The sequence below is a fragment of the Crotalus tigris genome, unplaced genomic scaffold (assembly GCF_016545835.1).
Source record: "Crotalus tigris isolate CLP2741 ecotype Arizona unplaced genomic scaffold, ASM1654583v1 scf7180000019021.11574027:1482141, whole genome shotgun sequence".
NCBI lineage: Eukaryota > Metazoa > Chordata > Lepidosauria > Squamata > Viperidae > Crotalus > Crotalus tigris.
The window spans coordinates 158,779-184,156 of NW_024097333.1; the positions used below are offsets into that span (position 1 = coordinate 158,779).

The 25,378-nt window shown below is 45.9% G+C and overlaps 2 protein-coding genes across 8 annotated transcripts in view; both read left to right on the forward strand.

Annotated features, from left to right (window-relative positions):
- LOC120314888 (toll-like receptor 2) overlaps window positions 1–4,459 on the forward strand; it is a 28,072-nt gene extending 23,613 nt beyond the window's left edge. For 2 of the 4 annotated variants that reach the window (XM_039358429.1, XM_039358430.1), the window contains exon 3: window positions 1,473–4,459. In XM_039358429.1, coding sequence (XP_039214363.1) covers window positions 1,505–4,018 — 2,514 coding nt within the window. In that variant the 5' untranslated portion in view covers window positions 1,473–1,504 and the 3' untranslated portion in view covers window positions 4,019–4,459. Of the gene's footprint in view, window positions 1–91; window positions 109–1,359; window positions 1,379–1,472 lie in introns of those variants that run through there. The other 2 variants (XM_039358431.1, XM_039358432.1) reach the window with 2 other exon arrangements.
- ITGA10 (integrin subunit alpha 10) overlaps window positions 1–25,378 on the forward strand; it is a 79,113-nt gene that overhangs the window by 6,187 nt on the left and 47,548 nt on the right. For 2 of the 4 annotated variants that reach the window (XM_039358421.1, XM_039358422.1), the window contains exons 1-2: window positions 11,479–12,272; window positions 20,845–20,956. In XM_039358421.1, the coding sequence (XP_039214355.1) occupies window positions 12,206–12,272; window positions 20,845–20,956 (179 nt within the window). In that variant the 5' untranslated portion in view covers window positions 11,479–12,205. Of the gene's footprint in view, window positions 1–11,478; window positions 12,273–18,093; window positions 18,136–20,844; window positions 20,957–25,378 lie in introns of those variants that run through there. The other 2 variants (XM_039358424.1, XM_039358423.1) reach the window with 2 other exon arrangements.

The following is a 25,378-nucleotide window of genomic DNA, read 5'->3' on the forward strand; positions in this document are numbered from 1 at the left end:
TCCCAGGCGTTACATTTCCACCCCCTTTTCCTCTCGACCGGCAGAAGGGAGACTTCAGAGAGGAGTAGATGAAAGGCGATGGCCATATTGTTATGGTCAGTCCTCTTGGTGAGATCCACATTCAGTCCCTTTGAAGTTGTAACGAAGGAAGTGAGAGCCATAAAACCCCTTTGCTCACCCCCCTTCCCCTTCGTAGTATGACAGAATCCAGAGGGGGCAGAAATGGGGTTTTCCATAGTCGATAACTAGAAATGAAATATAATTGGATTCTTCCTCCCTCCACAGTAAGGGGCCAAGCCAAAGATAGCAGATCTGACAGGTTTTCTCACCATTGATTCGGAGTTCCTGGAACTGGAGGGGGCAGGGGGGAGGCTCAATTATCTCCCATTGTTCATTGCCTGGAAGATTGCGCAGAACCCGGGAACAAATTTTGCCCCGCCTGCTGTAAACATAATCTTGGCTTTGTCGTTCACTGCGAGCAAGCAGGTGTAAACTTTGCCAGGGAAGAACAGCTGCTGCAGGCATCAGCCTCCTTCCTGAGCCAGCCATGATGAGGGGAAAGGGAGGTTTCCAAGCTGAGCCATGCTGGCTCAGGAATTCTGGGAGTTGAAGTCTACGAGTCAGAAAAGGGGCAAGGTTGCCTACCCCTGGCCTAAGTTCTCCTGTTCTAAGTGGTGCACCTCCTAGTCCAGGGGTAGGCAACCTTGGCTCTTTTATGACTCGTGGACTTCAACCCCCAGAATTCCTGAGCCAACATGGAGGAACTTTGGCCCCTTCACGACTCGTGGATTTCAACTCCCAGAATTCCTGAGCCAGCCTGGCTCAGCTTGGAAACCTCTCCCTTTCCCCTCAGCATGGCTGGCTCAGGAATTCTGGGAGTTGAAGTCCACCAGTCCTAAAAGAGCCAAGGTGGCCTACGCCTGGCCTAGGCCTAGGCTGCTTTATGACTCGTGGACTTCAACTCCCAGAATTCCTGAGCCACTATGGCTCAGCTTGGAAACTCTCCCTTTCCCCTCAGCGTGGCTGGCTCAGGAATTCTGGGAGTTGAAGTCCACCCATCTCCAGTGGCCAAGGTTGAGAAATACAGGCCTAGCCCTAGGGGTAGGCATCCTTGGCTCTTTTGTGACTCATGGACTTCAATTCCCAGAATTCATGAGCCAGCCATGCTGAGGGGAAAGGGAGAGGTTTCCAAGCTGAGCCATGCTGGCTCAGGAATTCTGGGAGTTGAAGTCCACCAGTCATAAAAGAGCCAAGGTGGCCTACCCCTGGTGTAGGGTCTCCTGCTTGGAGGGGGGTTGGACTAGATGACCTACAAGGTCCCTTCCAACTCTATTATTCTAATTCCAATTCTTTATTTCCACTGAATGTAGTAATAATGGTGAGAGAAAGATAGAGGGGAAGATTTTTTTTTTCCCCTCCCTGGGGAAAATCCACATTGACTGCCTTCCATTTTGTTTTTCTTCTCTGCCTAGGACAGAAGTATTGGAAAATGTGAAGAACTGGCATGGGATCTTCCCCACTGGCGGACCTCTTCCTGGTTCTGTGCTTGGTATTCCTGGGTTGGGCCCAGCGTGCCATGACGTCTCCTTGCCAGATTGTCTCCAACACCGTCGCTCCTTGCCGAGGCCAAAACTTGCTCCAAGTCCCTCAGGACCTTCCCAGCACTCTGGAGAAATTGGACCTGTCCTACAATAAGATAGAACAGATTGATTCTGCAGACTTCTCTGCTTTGACGCAGCTGAAAGAGCTAGATCTGGGTTACAACCACATCTTCTCTATCGCCAACGACTCCTTTGCATCCAACGTCCTTCTAGAGAAACTGAGTCTCTTCAACAACTCCCTGGGAGAGATCCCTTCTCGGGCGTTGACGCCGTTGAAGAAGCTCACCGCCTTGTCCATCTCCAACAATCTTTATCCTCTCTCAAGGCTGGATGGGGTGTTCAGCTCCCTGAAGAACCTTGAAGAGTTGTCCCTGGGCGGCCCTGTTATTTACAAGGTGGGCAGTGAAGACTTTGCTCCTTTGAAGGACCTTCCGTTGAAGAAGTTCTTCCTGAAAACCGCGTCCGGTTTGACCGAGTATCAACAAGGGGCCTTCTCTAAGCTCAACACCACCGAATTTTGGTGTGACATTGCCCTGGATAGAAACCCGGAGGCGTTGCCCCTTATGTTCGGTGACTTGAAGGGGAAGCAGCTCCAGTACCTCCGCTTCCGTAACCTCTTTGAGTTCACCTACTACACCGATTCCACGGACCTGTTTGCCAGCTTGCCCGAGGTCGAAGTGGAAAAGCTGGTCTTCTACAGGGGGAAATTCAACGAGAACCTGCTGCGTTTGGTCCTCTTAAACGTCCAGAAGTCTCGGGTGCGAGACCTCTCCTTCATCGCGATCGATTTCGCCCGCTCTCCCAAGTGGAAGCCTCCTGAAGCTGGCATCGCCAACCTGACTCTTCGCCATTTGTTGTTGAAGGACATCAGCAACCCTGACATTTTGCGTTTTGACTGGACATTTACTTGGTTTGCCGGAGTTACGTACCTTAGTATCCTCAATGTTAACTTTAATTTTGTGCCCTGCGATGCCTGGGGGCAAATGAGGAACGTGGTGGCCCTGGATGTTTCTAGTAATCGCTTATTAGATGGCTACATCTACAATGAAGGCTGTCTCTATCAAGGAATCATGCCCAGGCTGGAGCAGTTCAATCTTAGCAACAACGGATTAACCTACCTGGGCATAATTTCCAAGCTGACGTCCAGCTGGCCCCGGCTATCTAAGCTAGATCTGAGCCACAATCAAATCGGGATCTGTAAGGATTTGCCGTGTGTTTGGAGCCCCACTCTCGTCTGGTTGGATTTGGCTTACAATGTCGTCACAATGGAGATCTTCAAGTGCCTTCCCATCACGTTGCAGTTCCTGGATTTGTCCTACTCTCAGTTGGAGCGCCTGGAGATGAGCTATTTTGAGGTTGCAGTTGACCTTCAGGAGCTGCGGCTGAGCGGGAACAAGATCAAGTTTATCCCGACGGAATGGAGATGTCCAAATCTCAGGGTTTTGGCGGTGGATGGTAACTCCTTTGGTGTCATCAGCAAAGGTTCCTTTATGAACATGCCTCAGCTCACACAGCTGAAAGCGGGGAACAATCCTTACCATTGCGTCTGTGACCTCTACGGCTTCCTTCAGGAGACCTTGAAGAATGGCAAGTTGAAGATTGTGGACTGGCCCAACGGGTGGACCTGTTATCACCCCGAGCCCCTCCTGGATATGGCTGTGATGGCTTATGCGCCGAGGCTGACCCAATGTAACGTCATGGTGGTGGTGGCCATTGCTGTCTCCATCACAGCCGTTGTGCTGACCGTCATCATGGTCTTGTGTTGGTGGTTCAATGTCCCCTGGTACCTCAAGGCCACCGCTCAAATTGTGCGTTCCAAGTATCGGGCCCGCCACTCCTCACCGATACGAGGTTTCGCCTACCACGCCTTCATCTCGTACAGCTGCTCCGATGCAGACTGGGTCAGGCGGGAGCTGCTCCAGAGGCTGGAGGCCTCCACCCCGCCGTACCGGATCTGCATTCACGAGCGAGATTTCACACCCGGGCGGTGGATCATTGACAACATCATCGAGAACATTGAAAACAGCCGCAAAATCATTTTTGTTCTCTCGCGCAGCTTTGTCGACAGCGACTGGTGCAATTACGAGCTTTACTTTGCCCACCAGCGGGCAGTGGGGCTGAGCTTCGAGGACGTGGTCCTGGTGGTCAAGGAAGCCATTGACCCCCAAGCTCTGCCTAATAAATTTTGTAGACTGAGGAAGATGCTCAGCAAACGGACTTACTTAGAGTGGCCTCCGGAGCCCAGTCGCCAGGCCTTCTTCTGGGTGCAGCTGATGTCCGTCCTGGGGAAGGCTGAGGCAATCCGGACTGACCCCAAGGAGGATCCGGGCAACGTCACTTGGGGAACAGACGGCACGGCTGACAATAAGCTCGAAATGGATCGTGTGATTAATGCAGACACTGCACCAGCGTGTTAAATAGGACTTAGTTTAAGCCTAGAGGAACATGAGAATTTAACAGCTGAGTTCACATCTAGTGATTTTTTTTAAATCATGGTTTATTAAGGAAGCTGCAATGGCTGGATTTATAGATAATGTTCAAGCTGTAGACCATGGTTTATGATTGCTATAATTGAGTTCACGCAGCATGCTAAGCCAACACCAAAATGCTCACAGGATGGGCTTGTTTTTCTATCTCAGACATGTCAAACACAAGGCCCGGGGGCTGGATGTGGCCTGCGACGTGGTTTCATGTGGCCCACGAAACCATCCTGGAACCAGTGAGGGAACACCCCCTGTTGCTTTGGCCCTGGCCCAGGCTGGCCGGGAGCCAATGTACAATTTTGTGGTGGCCATCTATGCCGAAACGCATTCAGTCTTAGCTCTACGAGGCCATCTAGAAACAGCGAGGAACCAGCCCCTGCCATGTCGGCCCCACCCCTGGGTGCATGCTGGGGAGGGGTCACCCTTTGTGAGGAATGAAGAAATGCACCATCGCCTGGAAGTGGCCAGCAAATGGCCCTCGCCTACTTCACAAAACCCGGCTTGATGGGCTCTGCCCCGGTCCCCCCCCCTTCTGTCAGAGACCCTCAGATCTTCCCACTCCTGCCCAGGCCCCCACAGGCCCCCTTGACGCGAACGATGTAGAGTTGGCCACACCCACCCAGTAGGCCACACCCACTCCATCCACGCCCACCCAGTAGGCCACACCCACCCTGGCCACACCCACCTGCCCCCGAGGGCAACCGCAATACTGATGCAGCCCTCAGTGAAATTGAGTTTGACACCCCTGCTCTATCTGAATATTTGCTAAGACAGCTGATTGGTATAATATAGTTTATGATTCAATATGTGGTACACAATCCCCAAATGTATTTAATTTAGACCCAGGTTAAGCATGTTAACATAGAACCAGCATGTCAATATCGTTCTGTACTGGGGGGAATTCCATTCAATTTACTCTTCTTTGGTTTTCCGTTCCCAGGATTAACTGAATTACAGAATAACAGAATTGAAATAGACCTTGGAGGCCATCTAGTCCACATTAAGGAGGGGGGCACACTACAAACCTTGCCAGAGTTGCACATTTGTTTCTCAGAATATAGTACTATGAATCGTGGTTTACAGACTGCAGGGATGATTCTACTTTACATGGCAAACCTGTGGTATTGGGACAGCCGCTGGGTTGACTCGGCCATTCCGGTGTCCCTCAGAACCATGTTTCAATAATAATAATAGTAATAATAATAATAATAATAATAATAATAATAATAATAATACAACAGGAGCACAAGGTCTATTTCAATTCTGTTATTCTGTAATTCGCTATTAGTCAATTGCAAAAGGCGGCTTTACTAAGAACTGCTTCCATTCTGCGACGATACCTGTAATACCATCAAACATCCACATCTGCCTATCCCAGGTCCTGGGTAAGGACTCGATAGGTAGACAAAATGCCAAATCCAGTCTGAACATCTGGCTGACTGTGTGATGATCCATAATAGTAATAATGATAAAGTTGGAAGGGACCTTGGAGGTCATCTAGTCCAACCCCCTGCTCAGCCAGGAAACCCTATACCATTTCGGACAAATGGCTGTCCAGTCTCTTCTTAAAAACTTCCAGTGTTGGAGCATTCACCGCTTCTGGAGGCGGGTTGTTCCACTGGTTAATTGTTCTAACTGTCAGGAAGTTTCTCCTTAGTTCTTGGTTGCTTCTCTCCTTGATTAGTTTCCAGCCGGATTCACTTAACAGCCATGTTACTAATTTAACAGCTGCAGGGATTCACTTAACAACTGTGGCAAGAAAAGTCATAAAATGGGGCAAAGCTCACTTAATAATTTCTTACTTGGCAACATAAATTTTGGGCTCAGTTGTGGTCGTAAGTAGAGGACTACCTGTATAAATAGTTGCTTTAGACAGGAACGTGTGACGCTGTTCCTGGGTCACAGTCATTTTTTTGGGCTGTTCCAAGGGTTGATGCTGATCTCCGATGACCTAAGGCAGGACAATTTAGGGCTTTTGATTGATGGGTGGGAGCTGTCATTGTCAGCTAAATAGTAAATTTTGTACGGCAGTATTATTGCTGTCCTTTGTCTGCCTTTATAATTAAAGTTTTTAAAATTGTCATTTTGTATCTTACATTTTCTCTGAAATGTTTTGATGCTGTTGTTGTTGTTAATTGTGAAGTCGTGTCCGACCCATCGCGACCCCATGGACAATGTTCCTCCAGGCCTTCCTGTCCTCTATCATCTTCTGGAGTCCATTTAAATTCACATCTACTGTTTCAGTGACTCCATCCAGCCATCTTATTCTCTGTCGTCCCATTCTTCTCTTTGTTGTTGTTAATTGCGAAGTCGTGTCCGACCCATCGCGACCCCATGGACAATGTTCCTCCAGGTCTTCCTGTCCTCTACCATCTTCTGGAGTCCATTTAAATTCACACCTACTGCTTCAGTGACTCCATCCAGCCATCTCATTCTCTGTCGTCCCCTTCTTCTATTGCCCTCAATCTTTCCCAGCATTATGCTCTTCTCCAGTGAATCCTTCCTTCTCATTAGGTGGCCAAAGTACTTGAGTTTCAACTTCAGGATCTGGCCTTCTAAAGAGCAGTCGGGGTTGATCTCTTCTAGGACTGACCAGTTTGAGCGCCTTGCAGTCCAGGGGACTCGCAGGAGTCTTCTCCAGCACCAGAGTTCAAAGGCCTCCATTCTTTGGCGCTTGGCCTTTCTTATGGTCCAACTTTCACAGCCATACATTGCAACTGGTAAAACCATGGCCTGGACTATACGTACTTTTGTTGGCAGGGTGATGATGTCTCTGCTTTTTAGTATTCTGTCTAGATTTGCCATAGCTTTCCTCCCCAGGAGCAAGCGTCTTTTAATTTCTTGGCTGCATGTGATGTGAAAGGGTATAAAATATAAATGTGAGATGCCACTAACTGTCCAGCAGAGTGCAATGGTGGATGGAATATTGGATTGATTCAGGTTCTAGCAATAATTCCAGCTATTTCCAAATCTCAAATGAAGAGGAGGATTTGTTTTGTTTTCTAAAATTGCTTTTTTTGGGGGTAATTTTTTCCTTTTTCCTTTTGTTTCATTTATGCATTAATTTTGGGGCATTCTCTCCCACCATTTCTAGCCGCTCTGAATAGTGTGCGGACACAGAAGAAGGAAGGGATAATAGGAAAAAAAAATATGCATCCACAAAAGAGAGACAGTTTGCAAAAGAAACAGCTACCTCTGAAATGCAGGCAGTCCTCGACTTACAACAGTTCATTTAGTGACCGTTCAAAGGTACAGCGGCACTGAAAAAAGGATCGTTTTTCAGACATACGACCGTCACAGCATCAAGACGCTCGGCAACTGACTCATATTTATGACGGAGTCACGTGCATTTTGTGACCTTCTAACAAGCCAAGTCAATGGGGGAAGCCGGACTCACTTAACGACCGTGTGACTAACTTAACAAGGGCAGTGGTTCGCTTAACGCAGCAAGAAAGGTTGTAAAAGGGGGCAAAATTCACTTAACTGTATCAGAAATGTTGGGCTTAATAGCGGTTGTAAGTCGAGGACTGTCTCTACAGTATATAGGTACTGGGGTTGGGCAGCTAATAAATTCAAATCAGGTGGCTCTGTCAGGAAGCTTAAATCACAGACTTGCAGTTTTCTTCCAAAATACAACCTGGAGAAAATGATCAGCCTGGAATAAGAAACCGTGTGAGAACCCAGAGGGCTCTTTACGTCTGAGAGTCACTTAAGAGACTTCGTAAGAAAATTCTAGAATGAGAAGCAAACTACCTGTCCGGTGGCTGGTGTCTCTGGAGGTAGCAAATAATTTTCCAGACTTGTAATGTGGGATCTGTCCAGTGCCATATAAAAACCCTCTAAATTAAAAGGACATCCTTTTAATTTAATTTAATCCAAGATCACCGCAGACGGGTTAGATTAGAAGACGCTTGCTCCTGGGGAGGAAAGCTATGGCAAATCTAGACAGCACACTCAAAAGCAGAGGCATCACCGTACCAACAAAAGTGCGTAGAGTCAAGGCCATGGTTTTCCCAGTTGCAATGTATGGCTGTGAAAGTTGGACCCTAAGAAAGGCTGAGCGCCAAAGAATGGAGGCCTTTGAACTCTGGTGCTGGAGAAGACCCCTGCGAGTCCCCTAGACTGCAAGGCGATCCAACCGGTCAGCCCTGGAGGAGATCAACCCCAACTGCCCCTTAGAAGGCCGGATCCTGAAGTTGAAACTCAAGTCCTTTGGCCACCTAATGAGAAGGAAGGACTCACTGGAGAAGAACCTAATGCTGGGAAAGATGGAGGGCAAGAGAAGAAGGGGACGACAGAGAATGAGGTGGCTGGATGGAGTCACTGAAGCAGCAGGCGTGAGCTTCAATGGACTCCAGAAGGTGGTAGAGGACAGGAAGGCCTGGAGGAACGTTGTCCATAAGGTCACGATGGGTCGGACACGACTTCGCAACTAACAACAACAACAAAATCTGGTGGCAAGGAGTTCCACGGTTTAATTACGCATTTCTTTTCTTTTACTGTACTGTATGTATCACGGTACAGGGAGTCCTCAACGTAAAGCAGTGCATTTAATGACTGTTCAAAGTTACAACTGTACTGAAAAGAGTGACTTACAACCATTTTTCATACTTACAGCTGTTGCAGCATCCCCATGGCTACAGGTTCAAAATTTTATGGCCCTTGCTGGGTCCCAAGGTCATGTGATCCCCTTCAGTGGGAAAGCCACTTAACAACCAGGTTACTAACTTAACAGCGATCCGCTTAACCACTCTGGCACGAAAAGTTGTAAAACGGGGCAAAACTCTCTTAGCAAATGTCTCACTTAGCGACATGAATTTTGGGCTCAGTTGTGGTCGTAATTCAAGGACTATATAAAAAGGTTTAAAAATGAAAACTTACTATACCAGATAAGCCATATACTAACAAGGTTAGCCCCCTCCCCTCAGGATTTCTAAAGGAGAAAAAAGAGACCCCACTTCAAGGAGTTTTTTTGGGGGGGGGGGAAATCAAACCTCTTCCACATTCTCTAAATCGTAAAGTGAGGTGTTTGGAACCGAACCCAGGGTTTGAGGGGTCTGGAGGGTGGTTTGAAACTGTTTTCCAAGATCAGTACCCCTTATTCTGCTCCAGACTCAAACAGAGGAAGTTTGTGAAGACCCCCAAAATGAGGGGGGGGACTCCGGTATGGTACCGCCAAAGAGGGGGGGGGAATAGATGGGCGAAGCAGGCATAGCAAAACTTATCTCTCTCAAATATCCCTTATATGGCTCATAAAAATGAGGGGGGGGGGTTGGACTGGGCTGGATTTAAATTTGGAAGAAAAATAAATTGGTTCAAGAACTGGTCTCCTGCTCAGAGCTTTGTGGCAAATTCCTAATTCAGGGTTCCAGTTGCACAAAGCTTCTACTTGTGTTCCACAAAAATCTGCAAAACATTTTTCTCCTGCGCAGGAATTTGCAATTCAAAGATAAATACCAAAGCTTTTGAGAGAGAGAGAGAGAGAGAAGCACAAGTGTTTTAAAAAACCAAAAGCTTTGCTTTCTTTTGGTAAGCAAAAGTTATCCCCAAACTTTGGAGCAGCACAGTGTGGTTTTTTTTCCCCTTAAAGAGTTCTGCGTTATTTAAAAGCTTGCAGACCTCAAACTCAGTTCAACATACAGGCAAAACTCCTTAGATTGAAAATGGTGGGTTTTTTGGTTTTTTTTTTTTTAAATCAGCAAAATCTTGTAAGCGCTTTAAAGTCTGATCTTGTGGTTCTGCCGTTTTTCTCTAAATCACAAATATTTTATGAGTGTGAAAAAGGGCAAATACAGGTAGTCCTCGACTTACGACTTTTCAGTCCTCGGCTTAAAACCCAAATTTTCTGTTGCTAAGTGAGACATTTCCTAAGTGAATTTTGCTTCATGTTACGACCTTTCTCGCCACCGTCGTTAAGCGAATCGCTGCAGTTGTTAAATTAGTCAGAAGGTTGTGAAGCGAATCCGGCTTCCCCCGTTGACTTTGATTGTCAGAAGGTCGCAAAAGGGGATTCCAGGACCCCCAGAGACACGGCAACCGTCGTAAATGTGAACCAATGGCCAAGCATCTGAATGTTGATCATGTGACCCTGGGGGAGGCTGCAACGGTCGTAAGTGTGAAAAACAGTCCTAAGTCCCTTTTTTTTCAGTGCCGTTGTAGCTTCAAACGGTCACTAAACAAACTGTTGTAAATCAAGGACATTTGAATTACAGAGTCAGAAAACACAACTGCTGTGGTTTCACCTCTGTGCTCCTTTATGGGGTGTAACAGAATATCTATGCATACATCTTAAAAGAAGCTTAAGAATTGGGAAGGAAACAAATCAAAGACAGACACATCCTCAATTTTTTTTTATTCTACCCATTTCTGCGATGTGCCACATCCAATTGATAGCAGGATAGGTTTTGCCTCTTCCCAAAATAACGTGCCCCAGAAAGCGAAAACTTGCCCATCTCTGCTTTAGAGGCCGAGAGCTGAAATTTGAGATGGGAGAAAATGGTATTTTGCTTAAGTTCAGAGTTCTGATCCTGACAGATGTCCACCCCACCATTCCCAAATTCCAGAGCTAAATTTTATGTGCAGATTAGATCCAAAAGGTATTTAAATCAATATATTATTCATGAACTTAGTGTTACAATTGATTATTTGCTTTCTAGTTATGAATAGCAGAGTTGGAAGGGACCTTGGAGGTCTTCTAGTCTAACCCCTGCTCAAGCAGGAGATCTTATACCCTTGGCTTCCAGTCTCGTCTTAAAAGCTTCCAGTGGTGGAGCAGCCACAACTTCTGGTGGCAAGCAGTTCCACTGGTTAATTATTCTCACTGTTAGGAAATGCCTCCTTAATTCCATGTTGCTTCGATAACATTATTGTTATTGTTATTGATAATAATAGAGTTAGAAGGGACCTTGGAGGTCATCTAGTCTAACTCCCTGCTCAGACAGGATTAGTTTCCATCTGTTGCTTCTTGTCCTGCCTTCTCACTGTTAGGAAATGCCTCCTTAATTCCATGTTGCTTCGATATTGTTGTTGTTGTTATTGATAATAATAATAGAGTTAGAAGGGATCTTGGAGGTCATCTAGTCTAACCCCCTGCTCAGGCAGGATTAGTTTCCATCCATTGCTTCTTGTCCTGCCTTCTCACTGTTAGGAAATGCCTCCTTAATTCCATGTTGCTTCGATATTATTATTGTTGTTGTTGTTGTTATTGATAATAATAATAGAGTTAGAAGGGACCTTGGAGGTCATCTAGTCTAACCCGCTGCTCAGGCAGGATTAGTTTCCATCCATTGCTTCTTGTCCTGCCTTCTGACTGTTAGGAAATGCCTCCTTAATTCCATGTTGCTTCGATATTATTATTATTGTTGTTGTTGTTATTGATAATAATAATAAGAGTTAGAAGGGACCTTGGAGGTCATCTAGTCTAACCCCCTGCTCAGGCAGGATTAGTTTCCATCCGTTACTTCTTGTCCTGCCTTCAGCTCCTTTTGGAGAACATGCTTATTATGAGCAATTAACTCATTGTTGGTGGCTAACCTTCCCACCCTGTTGTTGTGCATTTGCCTGGTGAAGTGTGAAATTGGAGACAGCTACGAGTTGCAAGTCTTCTGCCTGGCCGTGTATAAACATGAAAAATTGTAGAGATAATTCACTGGACGCGTCGCTTGCTCTAGGATCAGAACTAAAAGTTTTTGCTTGGAAGTTTTAAAATAGCAATGATGAGGCTTCCTTTTTTTTTTTTTTTAAGTTTTCATCTCCACAATTCGGAGCAACTCCGTCGGCCTTTTGCCAGCTTAGTCATTTCAATGTCCACCTTTGTTATTTCGGCATCTGCAAAATACAGGGTTTTTTTTCCCCTTTCTCTCTCTCTGTCTCTCTCTTTTAAGCAAGTTGCATCCCAGTGATGGCTGGGTGGGAAAGGCCCAGCTCCTGGCTTATTTTTAGTGGCCAATCAAAATATTTTCCAAGATGAAGGAGGGAGAAACACACAGAGACTTTGGGTGGCGCGTAAGAAAAAGAAGCAGCCGGAGACAGTGCAACCTTTGAGGTGCCTGGGCTAGGAGCAACGGACGGCTGCCCGGCCTCAGCCATGCCCAGATAGCCGTGCCCGCCTGGACCTTTTGGATGCCCCCTCGGTGTGAGATGGGACCCTCGGGCTGCCTGGCTGGGCTCCTGCTTCTCCTTCTCCCAGGTAGGCTTACCTGGGGGGGCTTCCCCAAAGTTGGGAGTGCCTTTCTTGAAAATGGAGCCCCCCCCAACTGGAGGAGGCTCAGTGTGTGTGCTTGTGTGCCTGTGTTTGTGTGTGTGTGTGGCTCAGGGTGGGGAAGGTCTGCCTGCTTTAGGGAGGGGTACGTAAAAAAAAAAAAAATCCACTTTTTGCAAATGAATCCGATCCAAGCCGGAGAATGTATTTTCCTTCAACTTTCCTCGGCAAACTGGTGTGTCTTTTTTAATTTGTCCTTTGGCTTAGGGTGCGATGGTTTCCAGAATCCAGTGTAGGTGTAGTCCTCCATTTGCAACAGTTCACTTAGTGAACGTTCCCAAAAAGGGGACTTAGGACCGTTTTTCACAGTTACGACCGTTGCAGCCTCCCCGTGGTCACGTGATGATCACAATACAGACGCTCGGCAACTGATTCATATTTATGATGGTCGCAGTGTCCCGGGGGGGGTCACATAATCCCTTTTCGCACCTCCTGACCAGCAAAGTCAGCGGGGGAAGTCGGATTCACTTAACAACCGGGTGACTAACTTATCAACTGGGATGATTCACTTAACAACGGTGGCAAAAACGGTCATAAAATGGGCGAGGGGTTTATTATTTTGTTGTTATTTGTTTTTGTTTTTAATCACTTTTATTTATTTTTTTTCTACATGCTGTTTTATTTTCTGTAAGCTGCCTAGAATTGCCCCGAGGGCATAGGCAGCGATATACATTTTTCCAAATGAAATAAATGAATCAATAAATAAAGTGGGGCAAAACTCACTTAACGAACGTCTCCCTTAATGACAGAGGTTTGGGGCTCAATTTTGAGGACTGCCTGTAATGGAAAGCCAGCTGCTTCTTTTCTGCACTGGAGCAAACTTGATTAGGATTAATAGATTGGCCTAATGGACTGAGTTATTCTAAGGATTACAAAACAATGTCAGGGAAATGCTTTCTTGCTGGAAAAAGTTCAAGGTTTTACAAATCCTTGATGATTCTCTGGCCTTTGGGGTTTATGGCTGCTCTGGATGCTGTTTTTGTTGGCTGTTCATGCATTTTTACGTAAAATTTTCTGTATAAAGAATTCGGTTAAAAACATTGCTGAACGTGTCTCTTTCTTCCAGCAATACAAGTTCTTTCTTTCGTCTTAAATATTACATATATAGCCTTGTGTTAATTTTAAATATATAACTAGTGTTCATAAAAAAACCACACACACACACACACGCACAATGTGCTGTTTTTTCTTGTGCTCAGAACCTATAAACAGAGTTTAGATTTGGAGAGGACACCACAAGGAAATCCTGGGGCTGAGAATTCTCAGAGAGAAACCTAATCTGAGATATTTTTTTTTTTAAAAAAAAAAAACATCCTGGAAGTTTTTATTTAATTTAAATGAAATATAAGGTCCTCAAAAATATACAAAGGCGGCACTTGGCTGGAGCCAACAGGGTTAGGTCAGACCCCCTGATTTGGGGAATAGCACAAGTAGTCCTCAACTTAAAAGAGTTCATTTAGTGACTGTTCCAAGTTACAACGGCACTGAAAAAAGGCGCTGATGACCATTTTTCACACTTAATGACTGTTGCAGCATCCCTTTGGTCATGTGATTTACATTCAGATGCTTGACAACCGGTTGTCAAGAGAGGTCGTAAAATGGGGAAAAACACACTTAACAAATGTCTCCCTTAGCGACATGAATTTGGGGCTCAGTTGTGGTCGTAACCTGAGGACTATCTGCACGCACCTGCACATGGCCTGGTTCGTGGGTTTAATATCCCAAAGTCCACGGTAAATAATCACCAATTTAACCTCAAGTTTACTCATCCAAATAAAATTCAGCGAAGCAAGATTAGCTATGGATAGTTAAAAGAATTACTTATTTTATAAAAGTAGCAGCTGCATGGTAGTAGCAACTATCTCCCCCCCCCCCAAATATAATGCTCAACCAAAGGAAAGCAGGAGAGTTTTTTTTCTTTCCAAAAAGAAAAAAGAAAACAAATAAATGGGCTCCAGCTGGGGTCTTCTCTTGAAATCAAAACGGAATAGAGGATAGTATTAGTCTAGAGCAGTGGTTCTCAACCTGTGGGTCGGGACCCCATTTGGGGTCAAACGACCATTTCACGGGGGTTGCCAAACAAGGCTGTCCGCCATTTTTTCCCCTTTTCTTTGGCCATGCCCCTGGCACCCGGTGATGTATAAGTGCTTGGGGGGTCACCACAACATGGGGAACTGTATTATGGGGTCGCGGCATTAGAAAGGTTGAGAACCACTGGTCTAGAGGCCTCCATAGTTTAAGAAAAACTTTACATGGCCCCTATCACATCCCTTTTGAGCCTGAGATTACAATCCCCCAGGAGTATCTTTTGAGAATGAACTACAGGTAAGTCCTCAACTTACGACCACCATTGAGCCCCACATTTCTGTGGTGAAGCAAGTTAAGTGAGTTTTGCCCCATTTGACGACGTTTTGCTACAGTCGTTAAGTGAATCACTGCAGTGGATAACGTTAGTAACCCGGTTGTTAAGTGCGTCTGGCTTCCCCCTTGATTTGGCTTGTCAAAAGGTCGCAAAAGGGGATCCCGTGATCTTGGGACACAGCAACAGTCGTAAGTATGAGTCAGTTGCCAAGCGTCTGAATTTTGATCACATGATCATGGGGATGCTACAAAGGTTGTAACTGTGAAAAACGGTCACAAGTCACTTTTTTTCAGTGCCGTTGTAACATTGAACAGTCACTAAACGAAGTGTTGTCAGTCAAGGATTACCTGTAAAGTTAGGGTTCACATCTCCTCTGGGAGACCTAACTTAATTAACACTGTGTTTGCAGACCTTATCCTTTGATATGTGGATTAGGTCTGGGTAACTTATTTGAGGAAGCTTGTTTTGCAGCTGACCATCTTCCCGATTATCTTTATAATATTTGTATCCAGACATTTAATAAAGGATCTTCACCCCAAACGTCTTCCTGCACCATAGAAGGTGCGGAGGTGCCAACTGAAACCCAGAGAGTGCCCGGTGGCAGAGAACTGGTTTAAACGATACATACCTGGAATCAGGTGGCAGGTAATCTCTTAACCAAGTCAGCCAAAGGCCAATGGGTGCAGGTACTGGAGGCTCTAAAGCTGCTGAGCTGTTGAGGCTTCGTGTGCGTTGGGTGGATCCAGCCCATGGTTACCCCTCCTGGGTTCTCTGCAGCTGAACGCGGACGGTCAGCGGGCTGCCCCCTTTGAAATGGGTTTTTCTAAATTAAACTGGGGCTTCGCTTCCTTCGCCAACAGTTCAGTCCCTCTGCTGCGCCCACTGCGGAGAAAATCAGTATTTTGGGCTGTTTGTGGGAAAACCATCACGGGCCTTCCAAAGCGAACAGCAGGGGCTGTATACTTAATCGCTCTCTGTGGTTAGCTTAGGAAGGCATCTTTATTTCCTTTCTTTCTGGGGAAAGCAACACAAAAATCTCAATTTCATGGAGTGATTCTGAAAGCTTTATTGTATAAAGCGGGGGGGGGGGAGGAACAGTTAATTTTCCCAAGAGGCCACATGAGAAACTGTTGTGGAGGGCCAAGCCAATAGAATAGAATAGAATTAGAATTAGAATTAGAATAGAATAGAATAGAATAGAATGGAATGGAATGGAATGGAATGGAATGGAATAGAATTAGAATTAGAATTAGAATAGAGTAGAGTGGAGTGGAGTGGAATATGTAATGGAATAGAATATGGAATGGATAGAATAGAATAGAACAGAAAATAGAATAGAATAGAACAGAAAAAATGGAATGGAATGGAATAAAATAGAATAGAACAGAAAATAGAACAGAATAGAATAGGATAGAACAGAAAATGGAATGGAATGGAATAGAATAGAGAATGGGAATAGGATGGAGAATGGGAATAGAATAGAATAGAATAGAAAATAGAATAAAAAGTAGTTTAGAATAGAACAGGGAATGGAATAGAATGGGGAATGGAATGGAATAGAATAGAGAATGGGAATAGAACAGAATAGAATAGAATAGAATAGAATAGAATAGAATAGAATAGAATAGAATCTGGAAGGGACCTTGGAGGTCTTCTAGTCCAGCCCTCTGCTCAAGCAGGAGAATCTATATTCTATACCATCTCAGACTTAATTCAACATTAATTTTATTGCTTTATAAAAAGGTTGACTCAGCCTTCCATCCTTCCGAGGTGGGTAAAAAAGATTGTCGGGGCAAATGGCTGAGTCTGTAAACCGCTTAGAGAGGCCTGTAAAGCACTGTGAAATGGTATATAAGTCTAAGAGCTATTGCTTTATAAAAAGCATTAAATTATATGGGTTTTAATGCCATGAAGGTGCGTAGGCACACATGCACAGAAGTAATTTGGAAAAAAAAGTAATTTTCTTCAAAACAAAAGCAATGCGGTTGTACTGCATGCATGGTGTACCTTTAATTATTTTTGATGTCTAAATGAACTCACGTGGGCTGCATAGATAGATAGATAGACAGACAGTTAAGGATGGATGGATGGATGGATAGATAGATAGATAGATAGACAGATAGATAGATGGATGGACAGTTAAAGACAGACAGACAGACTGACAGATAGACAGACAGAGAAGTTACAGATAGATGGATAAATGGATAGATAGACAGACAGACAGACAGAGAAGTTATGGATAGATGGATAAATTGATAGATAGACAGACAGATAGACAGTTAAGGATAGATAGATAGATAGATAGATAGATAGATAGATAGATAGATAGATAGATAGATAGATAGATAGATAGATAGATAGACAGACAGACAGGATCACATTCAGGAAAAGTCATCAGGGTCCCTCTCTAAGGGAAATGGGCGGTCCAAAACTGTGGTAAATAAATAAATGAACGAACGAACGAATGAATGAGCAAATAAATAAAGGAATAGCAAAAGTTTCAGTTGCTCTTTCACAGTTGGCCCTGGCAGGATCAGGTTCAGGAAAAGGCCCCAGGGTCCCTCTCTGAGGGAAACGGGCGGTCCAAAACTGTGGTAAATAAATAAAGAAATAAACAAATGAAGACATTCAATGAGACGTATTCCTTACCAAGCTCCGTGCTGCAGCTTGTGGTGGAAGTTCAAAGTTGGCCTGTCTATATAAGAATCACCCATTATTTATGTGTGAAATTTAGATTTTTCAAGCCGCACTCCTCCCCTCTAGCTCATTTCCCTTGTTTTTCTCTGGAGTTTGCAGACTGTGGTGCTGTGGACAGAGGTGGCGTTGTGTGGAGGGGTGGACTACACCCTTCCCTTACACATCCTTTTGCAGGAGACTTAAACGGTGTACTCTTTCCCACACACTGAGCTGTTGTTGAGGAAGTGAGCTGTGGATGAGCTCAGTCGGAGACAATCGGGGAGAGAGAGACAGAGAGAGAGGTTTCAAGCCAATGCATTTATATTGCTTTCTTTTGCAAAGGCAGAACAAAATGCACTCGTTTTCATTAGCAAAGCATTTTACATGCCTTTGTATTCATTGGACACTTTCTCTAGGCCAGTGGTTCTCCACCTGTGGGTCGGGACCCCATTTGGGGTCGAAGGACCATTTCACGGGGGTCGCCAAACAACGCAGTCCGCCATTTTTTCCCCCTTTTCCTTAACTGTGCTTCTCCCTTTTATTCTCTTGGCTTTTGAAAGCCAATAGAAGAGACTCTCTTGAATAGAGTCTAATTCTATTGGCTTTCCAAAGCCAATAGGAATTGTCCAGGCTGTCTCGGCCCTGCTGAGCCCGCCAAAAGTCCCAGTCTGCAAACGGTGCTGCAAGTTGTCTGCAGCGAAGGCGAGCTGTCTGAAAGCTTCCACCCCTCCCTGCTAAGCAACTACTAAAAATGTAAGGAAAAGAGGGCCAGGGGTGGGAGGTGGGAGGCCGGCGGGCGCAGGGAGGGTTGCTAGCGTGCATGGGGCCCAGCGGGTGCCTTACCTCCCTTGGGCTGGGCCAGCTGGTGGCCCAGCCGGTGGTCGCCCTGCGCCGTCTCTGCCGCTTCAACTCCCAGAATTCCTGAGCCAACCTGTCTCAGCTTGGAAACCTCTCCCTTTCCCCTCAGCATGGCTGGCTCAGGAATTCTGGGAGTCATAAAGCGACCTAGGCCTAGGCCAGAGTGAGGCAACCTTGGCTCTTTTATGACTGGTGGACTTCAACTCCCAGAATTCCTGAGCCAGCCTGTCTCAGCTTGGAAACCTCTCCCTTTCCCCTCAGCATGGCTGGCTCAGGAATTCTGGGAGTTGAAGTCCACGAGTCATAAAAGAGCCAAGGTTGCCTCACTCTGGCCTAGGCCTAGGCTGCTTTATGACTCGTGGAGTTCAACTCCCAGAATTCCTGAGCCAGCATGGGAGAACTATGCCCCCTTCATGACTGGTGGACTTCAACTCCCAGAATTCCTCAGCCAGCATGGCTCAGCTTGGAAATCTCTCCCTTTCCCCTCAGCATGGCTGGCTCAGGAATTCTGGGAGTTGAAGTCCACAAGTCATAAAGCAGCCTAGGCCTAGGCCAGAGTGAGGCAACCTCGGCTCTTTTATGACTCGTGGACTTCAACTCCCAGAATTCCTGAGCCAGCATGGCACAGCTTGGAAACCTTTCCCTTTCTCTCTCAGCACGGCTGGCTCAGGAATTCTGGGAGTTGAAGTCCACAATTCTTAAAGCAACCGAGTTTGGAGACCCCTGGTCTAGATCCTGTTTTTAGCATGCTGTGGCTCTTAGTATGAATTGGTTCATACTTACTTTTAACTCTGGGCGGCATTTTTGAGTCTCTCCCAAATGAGCAGCTTTGAGAAGCCAAGATCAACCGCTGGGCACAGACCACGGTTCCACCTGCTTTCTTTTTCCTCTGGAATCTGTTGGTTGAATGAACCAAAAACAGCCCAGATTTGGAGCCAATGTAACAGAGGTGGATTTGGAAATTTCTCCTGAAGGGTTTAGCCATGGTTGAGAGGGGTTGGTTGTTTGAGGAATGTGAGCAAAAAAAAAAAGCCTCGCTCCTCCTGCAAAACAAGTGCTTGTTAAGAATCGTGATGGCGCAGTGGTTAGAATGTGGCTTTGCAGGCTGACTCTGCTCACTGCCAGCAGTTTGATCCTGACCGGCTCAAGGTTGACTCAGCCTTCTGTCCTTCCAAGGCCGGTAAAATGAGGACCCAGATTGTTGGGGGCAAGTGGATGAGTCTTTAAACAGTTTAAAGGGGGCTGTAAAGCACTGTGAAGCGGTATGTAAGTCTAAGGGCTTATTCTATTCTATTCCGATTCCTTTTCCTTTTCCTTTTCCTATTTCCATTCCTATTCCTATTCCATTCCATTCCATTCTATTCTATTCCGATTTCCATTCCTATTCCCATTCCATTCCATTCTATTCTATTTTATTCTTATTCTATTCTATTTTATTTTTATTCTATTCTATTCTATTCTATTCCATACTATTCTATTCTATTCTACTCTACTCTACTCTACTCCACTCCACTCCACTCCACTCCACTCTACTTTATTCTTATTCTATTCTATTCTATTCTATTCTATTCTATTCTATTCTATTCTATTCTATTGCCATGGTGGCGCAGTGGTTAGAATGAAGTATTGCAGGCTAATTCTGCCCATAGCCAGCAGTTCGATCCTGATCTGCTCAAGGTTGACTCAGCCTTCCGTCTTTCCGAGGCCAGTAAAATGAGGACCCAGATTGTTGGGGGCAAAATGCTGACTCTGTAAAACTGCTTAGAGAGGGCTGTAAAGCACAATGAAGTGGTATATAAGTCTAAGGTCCGTTGCTATTGGTCAACAGGGGACTCTACAAAGGGACTGGGGGAAGTTGTGATCCAGCAACCCTTTTGCATGTCTATCTCTAGAGCAATTTGTTTTGTTTGTCTGTTTGTTGAGGGTTGTGCATTTTGAGCAGAGCCCTGGTGATGCTGAAAGTACAGGTAGTCCTCGACTTACAACAGTTCATTTAGTGACTGTTCGAAGAGAGAGAGAGAGAAAGAAAGAGAGAAAGAAAGAGAGGGGAAGAGAGAGGGAGAAGAAAGAGAGAGGGGGGAGAGAGGGAGAAAAAGAGAGAGAGAAAGTGAGAAAGAGAGAAAGAAACAGAGAGAGAGTGTGAGAAAGATTGATAGAGAGAAAGGGAGAGAGAAAGCGAGAAAAAGAAAGAAAGCGAGAAAGAGAAAGAGTGAGAAAGAGAGAGAGAGAGAGAGAGAGAGAGAGAGAGAGAGAGAGAGAGAGAGAGGCTCACCTAAAAGTCTCTGGGTTCTGGAAAATACAAATTTGAATGAGTTTGAATCTTGGTGGATTTCATGGACGCATCTCTGCTATTTTCTTCTTCCAGATAATTCTCTTTCACTTCTCCCTCTAGCCCAGATTCAAGAACTAACCGAGTTCTCCCGCTTAGCTTTTGGGAATTCGCTAAGCTTGACCCACTAGCTTTGCACATAGCACAAATGCATCAATGCATCCCTTCCAATGCCCCAGTAAACCTGGTTTTCTGAATAGTGCCTCCTCTCTCCTACGTGAAAGGAAAAAAGGAAACAGCAAGGTCTCCAGCTCCCTCTTTTTCCCTCCCTCCAGGCCGAGTCACCCCTTTTAACATCGATGTGAAAAGAGCTCAGATCTTTCGTGGGCCTCAGGATGCCCAGTTCGGCTATAAAGTCCTGCAGTTCACAGCTCAAGAGCAACAATGGTGAGTTTGTGCAGCTGTGTTGAGGCTGCTTTCTTATTCCTACTCCTTCGTCTGCCCCCTCCCCTCCACCCAAGAATCAACAAGAAAGAAGCTTACTACTTCAAAGATGCAAAATGTACTACAGCAAGTAAACTCTCATGAACTGTCAGATGCATGGAATAAAGTACAGGCAATCCTTGACTCAAAACAGTTCATTGGACAACCTGCCTCCAGAAGCGGTGAATGCTCCAACACTGGAAGTTTTTAAGAAGAGACTGGACAGCCATTTGTCCGAAATGGTGTAGGGTTTCCTGCCTGAGCAGCGGGTTGGACTAGATGACCTCCAAGGTCCCTTCCAACTTTTATTATTATTACGTTTAGTGACCGTTCAAAGTTACAACGTCACTAAAAAAAGTGACTGGGGACCATGTCTCACACTTACGACAGTTGCAGCCTCCCCAGGGTCACGTGATCACAATTCGGACGCTTGGCAACTGATTCCTATTTATGACGGTCGCCGTGCCCTGGGAGGGGGGGTCAGGTGATCCCCTTTTGTGGCCTTCTGACAAGCAAAGTCAACGGGGGGGGGGACCAGATCCACTTAACAGGTGTGTTACTAACTTAACCACCGCAGCGATTCACTTATCAACAGTGGCAAGAAAGATGGTAAAATGGGGTGAAAGTCACTTAACTGCCTCGCTTAGCAACGTAAAGGTCGAGCTCAATTGTCATAAGTCGAGGTCCACCTGTATGTGGTTTGTACAACATGGTCAGCCACAAAAGAACAAATTAAGGTTCAGGTTACTAACCAAGATTAAGTGTGCAGGTGAAGCTGTGAGGCCTGAGAGATGTTTTAAGTCTCAGGTTTTGCCTTGGGGGTCCCATAGAATGACCATCCTGCGGGGTGCTGGTCCGGGGAAGAGCTGCACTGGGCAGGGGGCCAGTCCATGTGGAGTGATTTTCCCTGCGAGGGTCTGCTTCTTTTAACAGAGAGCTGAGGAATCATTTTGTCTGAAATGGTATAGGCCCGGGGTAGGCCACCTTGGCTCTTTTATGACTCGTGGACTTCAACTCCCAGAATTCCTGAGCCAGCCATGCTGAGGGGAAAAGGAGAGGTTTCCATGCTGAGCCAGGCTGGCTCAGGAATTCTGGAAGTTAAAGTCCATGAGTCATAAAAGAGCCAAGGTGACCTACCCCTGCCCTAGGCCTAGCCTGCTTTATGACTCGTGGACTTCAACTCCCAGAATTCCTGAGCCAGCCATGCAGAAGGGAAAGGGAGAGGTTTCCAAGCTGAGCCATGCTGGCTGAGGAATTCTGGGAGTTGAAGTCCATGAGTCATGAGGGAGCCATAGTTCCCCCATGCTGGCTCAGGAATTCTGGGAGTTGAAATCCCAAGTCATGAGGGGGCCATAGTTTCTTTCATACTGGCTGAGGAATTCTGGGAGTTGAAGTCCACGAGTCATGAAGGGGCCATAGTTCCCCATGCTGGCTCAGGAATTCTGGGAGTTGAACTCCACGAGTCATAAAGCGGCCTAGGCCTAGGCCAGAGGTAGGCAACCTTGGCTCTTTTATGACTGGTGGACTTAAAACTCCCAGAATTCCTGAGCCAGCCGTGCTGAGGGGAAAGGGAGAGGTTTCCAAGCTGAGCCATGCTGGCTGAGGAAATCTGGGAGTTGAAGTCCACGAGTCATGAGGGGGCCATAGTTCCCCCCATGCTGCCTCAGGAATTCTGGGAGTTGAAGTCCACGAGTCATAAAAGAGCCAAGGTGGCCTACCCCCGATACAGGGTTTCCTTCTTGAGCAGGGGGTTGGACTAGAAGACCTCCAAGACCCCTTCTAACTCTGTTATTCTCTACCGTAGCAAACGGCAATATTATCTGAGAGACTTGAGGAGGCTATTATCATTTTGTGCTCACTGAGAGGAACCTTAGATAGGGGGCAAAATGGCTGGGTCAGCCTGGGGACTTGCAAGGAAAGACCCCCTTGGGAAACCTGTCTTTGCCATTTACAGATAAGGACAATGGGGTTATTGGAATAAGGAAAGAATGGATGTTGTGACCCTACTGACGGATGCATGGTTAGGTTTGGGGAGTGACCTGATATGATAGCAGCGTTCCAATATTTGAGGGGTTGTCACAAAGAAGAGGGGGGTCAATTTATTTCTCAAAGCACCTGAAGGCAGGACAAGAAACAATGGATGGAAACTCATCAAGGAGAGAAGCAACCTGAAACTAAGGAGAAATTTCCTGACAGTGAGGACAATTAACCAGTGGAACGGCTTGCCACCAGAAGCTCCATCACTGGAGGCTTTTAAGAACAGACTGGACAGCCACCTGTCTGAAATGGTATAGGGCAGTGGTTCTCAACCTGTGGGTCGGGACCCCATTTGGGGTCGAACGACCATTTCACGGGGGTCATCAAACAACGCAGTCCGCCATTTTTTCCCCCCTTTTCCTTAGCTGTGCTACTCCCTTTTATTCTACTGGCTTTTGAAAGCCAATAGAATAGACTCTCTTGAATAGAGTCTAATTCTATTGGCTTTCAAAAGCCAATAGGAATTGTCCAGGCTGTCTCTGCCCTGCTGAGCCCGCCAAAAGTCCCATTCTGCAAACGGTGCTGCACCAGTTGAGTAGTCCTCGACTTACGACCGGTTGAGTAGTCCTCGACTTACGACCGGTTGGGGGTCGCGGCATTAAAAAGGTTGAGAACCACTGGTATAGGGTCTTCTGCTTGAATAAGAGGTTGGACAAGAAGACCTCCAAGGTCCCTTCCAGCTCTATTCTGATTGATTGGAATACCTCTTTATCACAAAGTCTGAAAGTGCACTTTGATTTTTCTGCCCTTCAGTTTTGGGACATCGACCCTGTTGCCAACGGCAAGCCTCCAGTTCTGCTTTTTCAGTTATTAAAGACACTCTGAGTTGTCTTGTGGACTTCCCCAGTCAAACATCAGCCGTTTTGTGAAACATTTAATAAAGTACAAAAGAACAATTGGCAGACTTTCCTCTGGAAATAATTTAGGGATGAAATGCAGGTGGGAGAATACAGCAACTGCTTCCAACCGGTGATCTGGGTCCAAAGATCAATCCAGAGCAGGAAATAGGGCTTATATAGACCGTGAGAGTGACCAGCAGTTTGGGCTGCTGCCCCACTGTGGCAAAAAAAGCCACAAGGTTTGAGGTGGAGCTGATGAATGGGTTTTGCAGATGGGGCAGGAAATGGGATGAGTCACATAGCAGGAAATCATAGGAAGAAGTTGGCGGGAACTCGTGTTCAGATGGGATGTTGCAGAGGATGAAAATGGCCATTTAGTGACCGGCTGATGAGAAAAAAACCTGAAGTATCCTCCTGGCTGATGATTGTTTGTAGTAGGAAATTGCTGTCCATCTTGTTTTATTTTCCACAATTGAGCTGAACATTTCTGTTGTCAAGTGAATTTTGCCCCCATTTTATGCCCTCGCTTGCCACAGTTGTTAAGTGAATCGCTGCAATTGCAAAGGTAGCAACACGGTTGTTAAGTGAACTTGGCTCCCCCCATTGACTTGGCTTGACCCGAGGTTGCAAAAGATGATCACATGACCCTGGGACACTCTAACCGTCATAAATACCAGTCAGTGGCCAAGCTTCCAAATTTTGATCACACGACCGTGGGGAGGCTGCAACGGTCGTAAGTGTGAAAAATGGTCATAAGTCACTTTTTTCAGTTTCATTATAGGGTCCCCCACTCTTTATTCCTTTGTTTGGTTAGTTGTTTGGTGCCCAGTTTTGGATGAACAGATGGACAAAATCGATGTCCACATTGAGAGACAATTCTTAGATCTTTAGGAAATGCTCCAGAGCAGTGGTTCTCAACCATTTTAATGCCGCGACCCCCAACCGGTCGTAAGTCGAGGACTACTCAACTGGTGCAGCACCGTTTGCAGAATGGGACTTTTGGCGGGCTCAGCAGGGCAGAGACTGCCTGGACAATTCCTATTGGCTTTGGAAAGCCAATAGAATTAGACTCTATTCAAGAGAGTCTATTCTATTGGCTTTCAAAAGCCAATAGAATAAAAGGGAGGAGCACAGCTAAGGAAAAGGGGGGAAAATGGCAGACTGCGTTGTTTGGCGACCCCCGTGAAATGGTCGTTCGACCCCAAATGGGGTCCCGACCCACAGGTGGAGAACCACTGCTCCAGAGGATGCATTGATCCATTATCCTCCTAATTCTCTAATTCCCTCACCCTCTCCACAAAACCTTTTTCCTGTCCTTTGTTCACTCCCTTTACATGCCCAAAATCTGTGAGCTTCTCCAGTTAACCTTTATTTGGTCCAAGATTGACTGGTTCTTCTTGTAATCCACTGTCTGTTAGTAACGCTCCCCAAATCCATAGTTAAGAAGATGCTGCTCTTCTTTCACCTACTGTTTCTTGCTCTCTGACCTTGGTTGTTAATGAAATCTCCT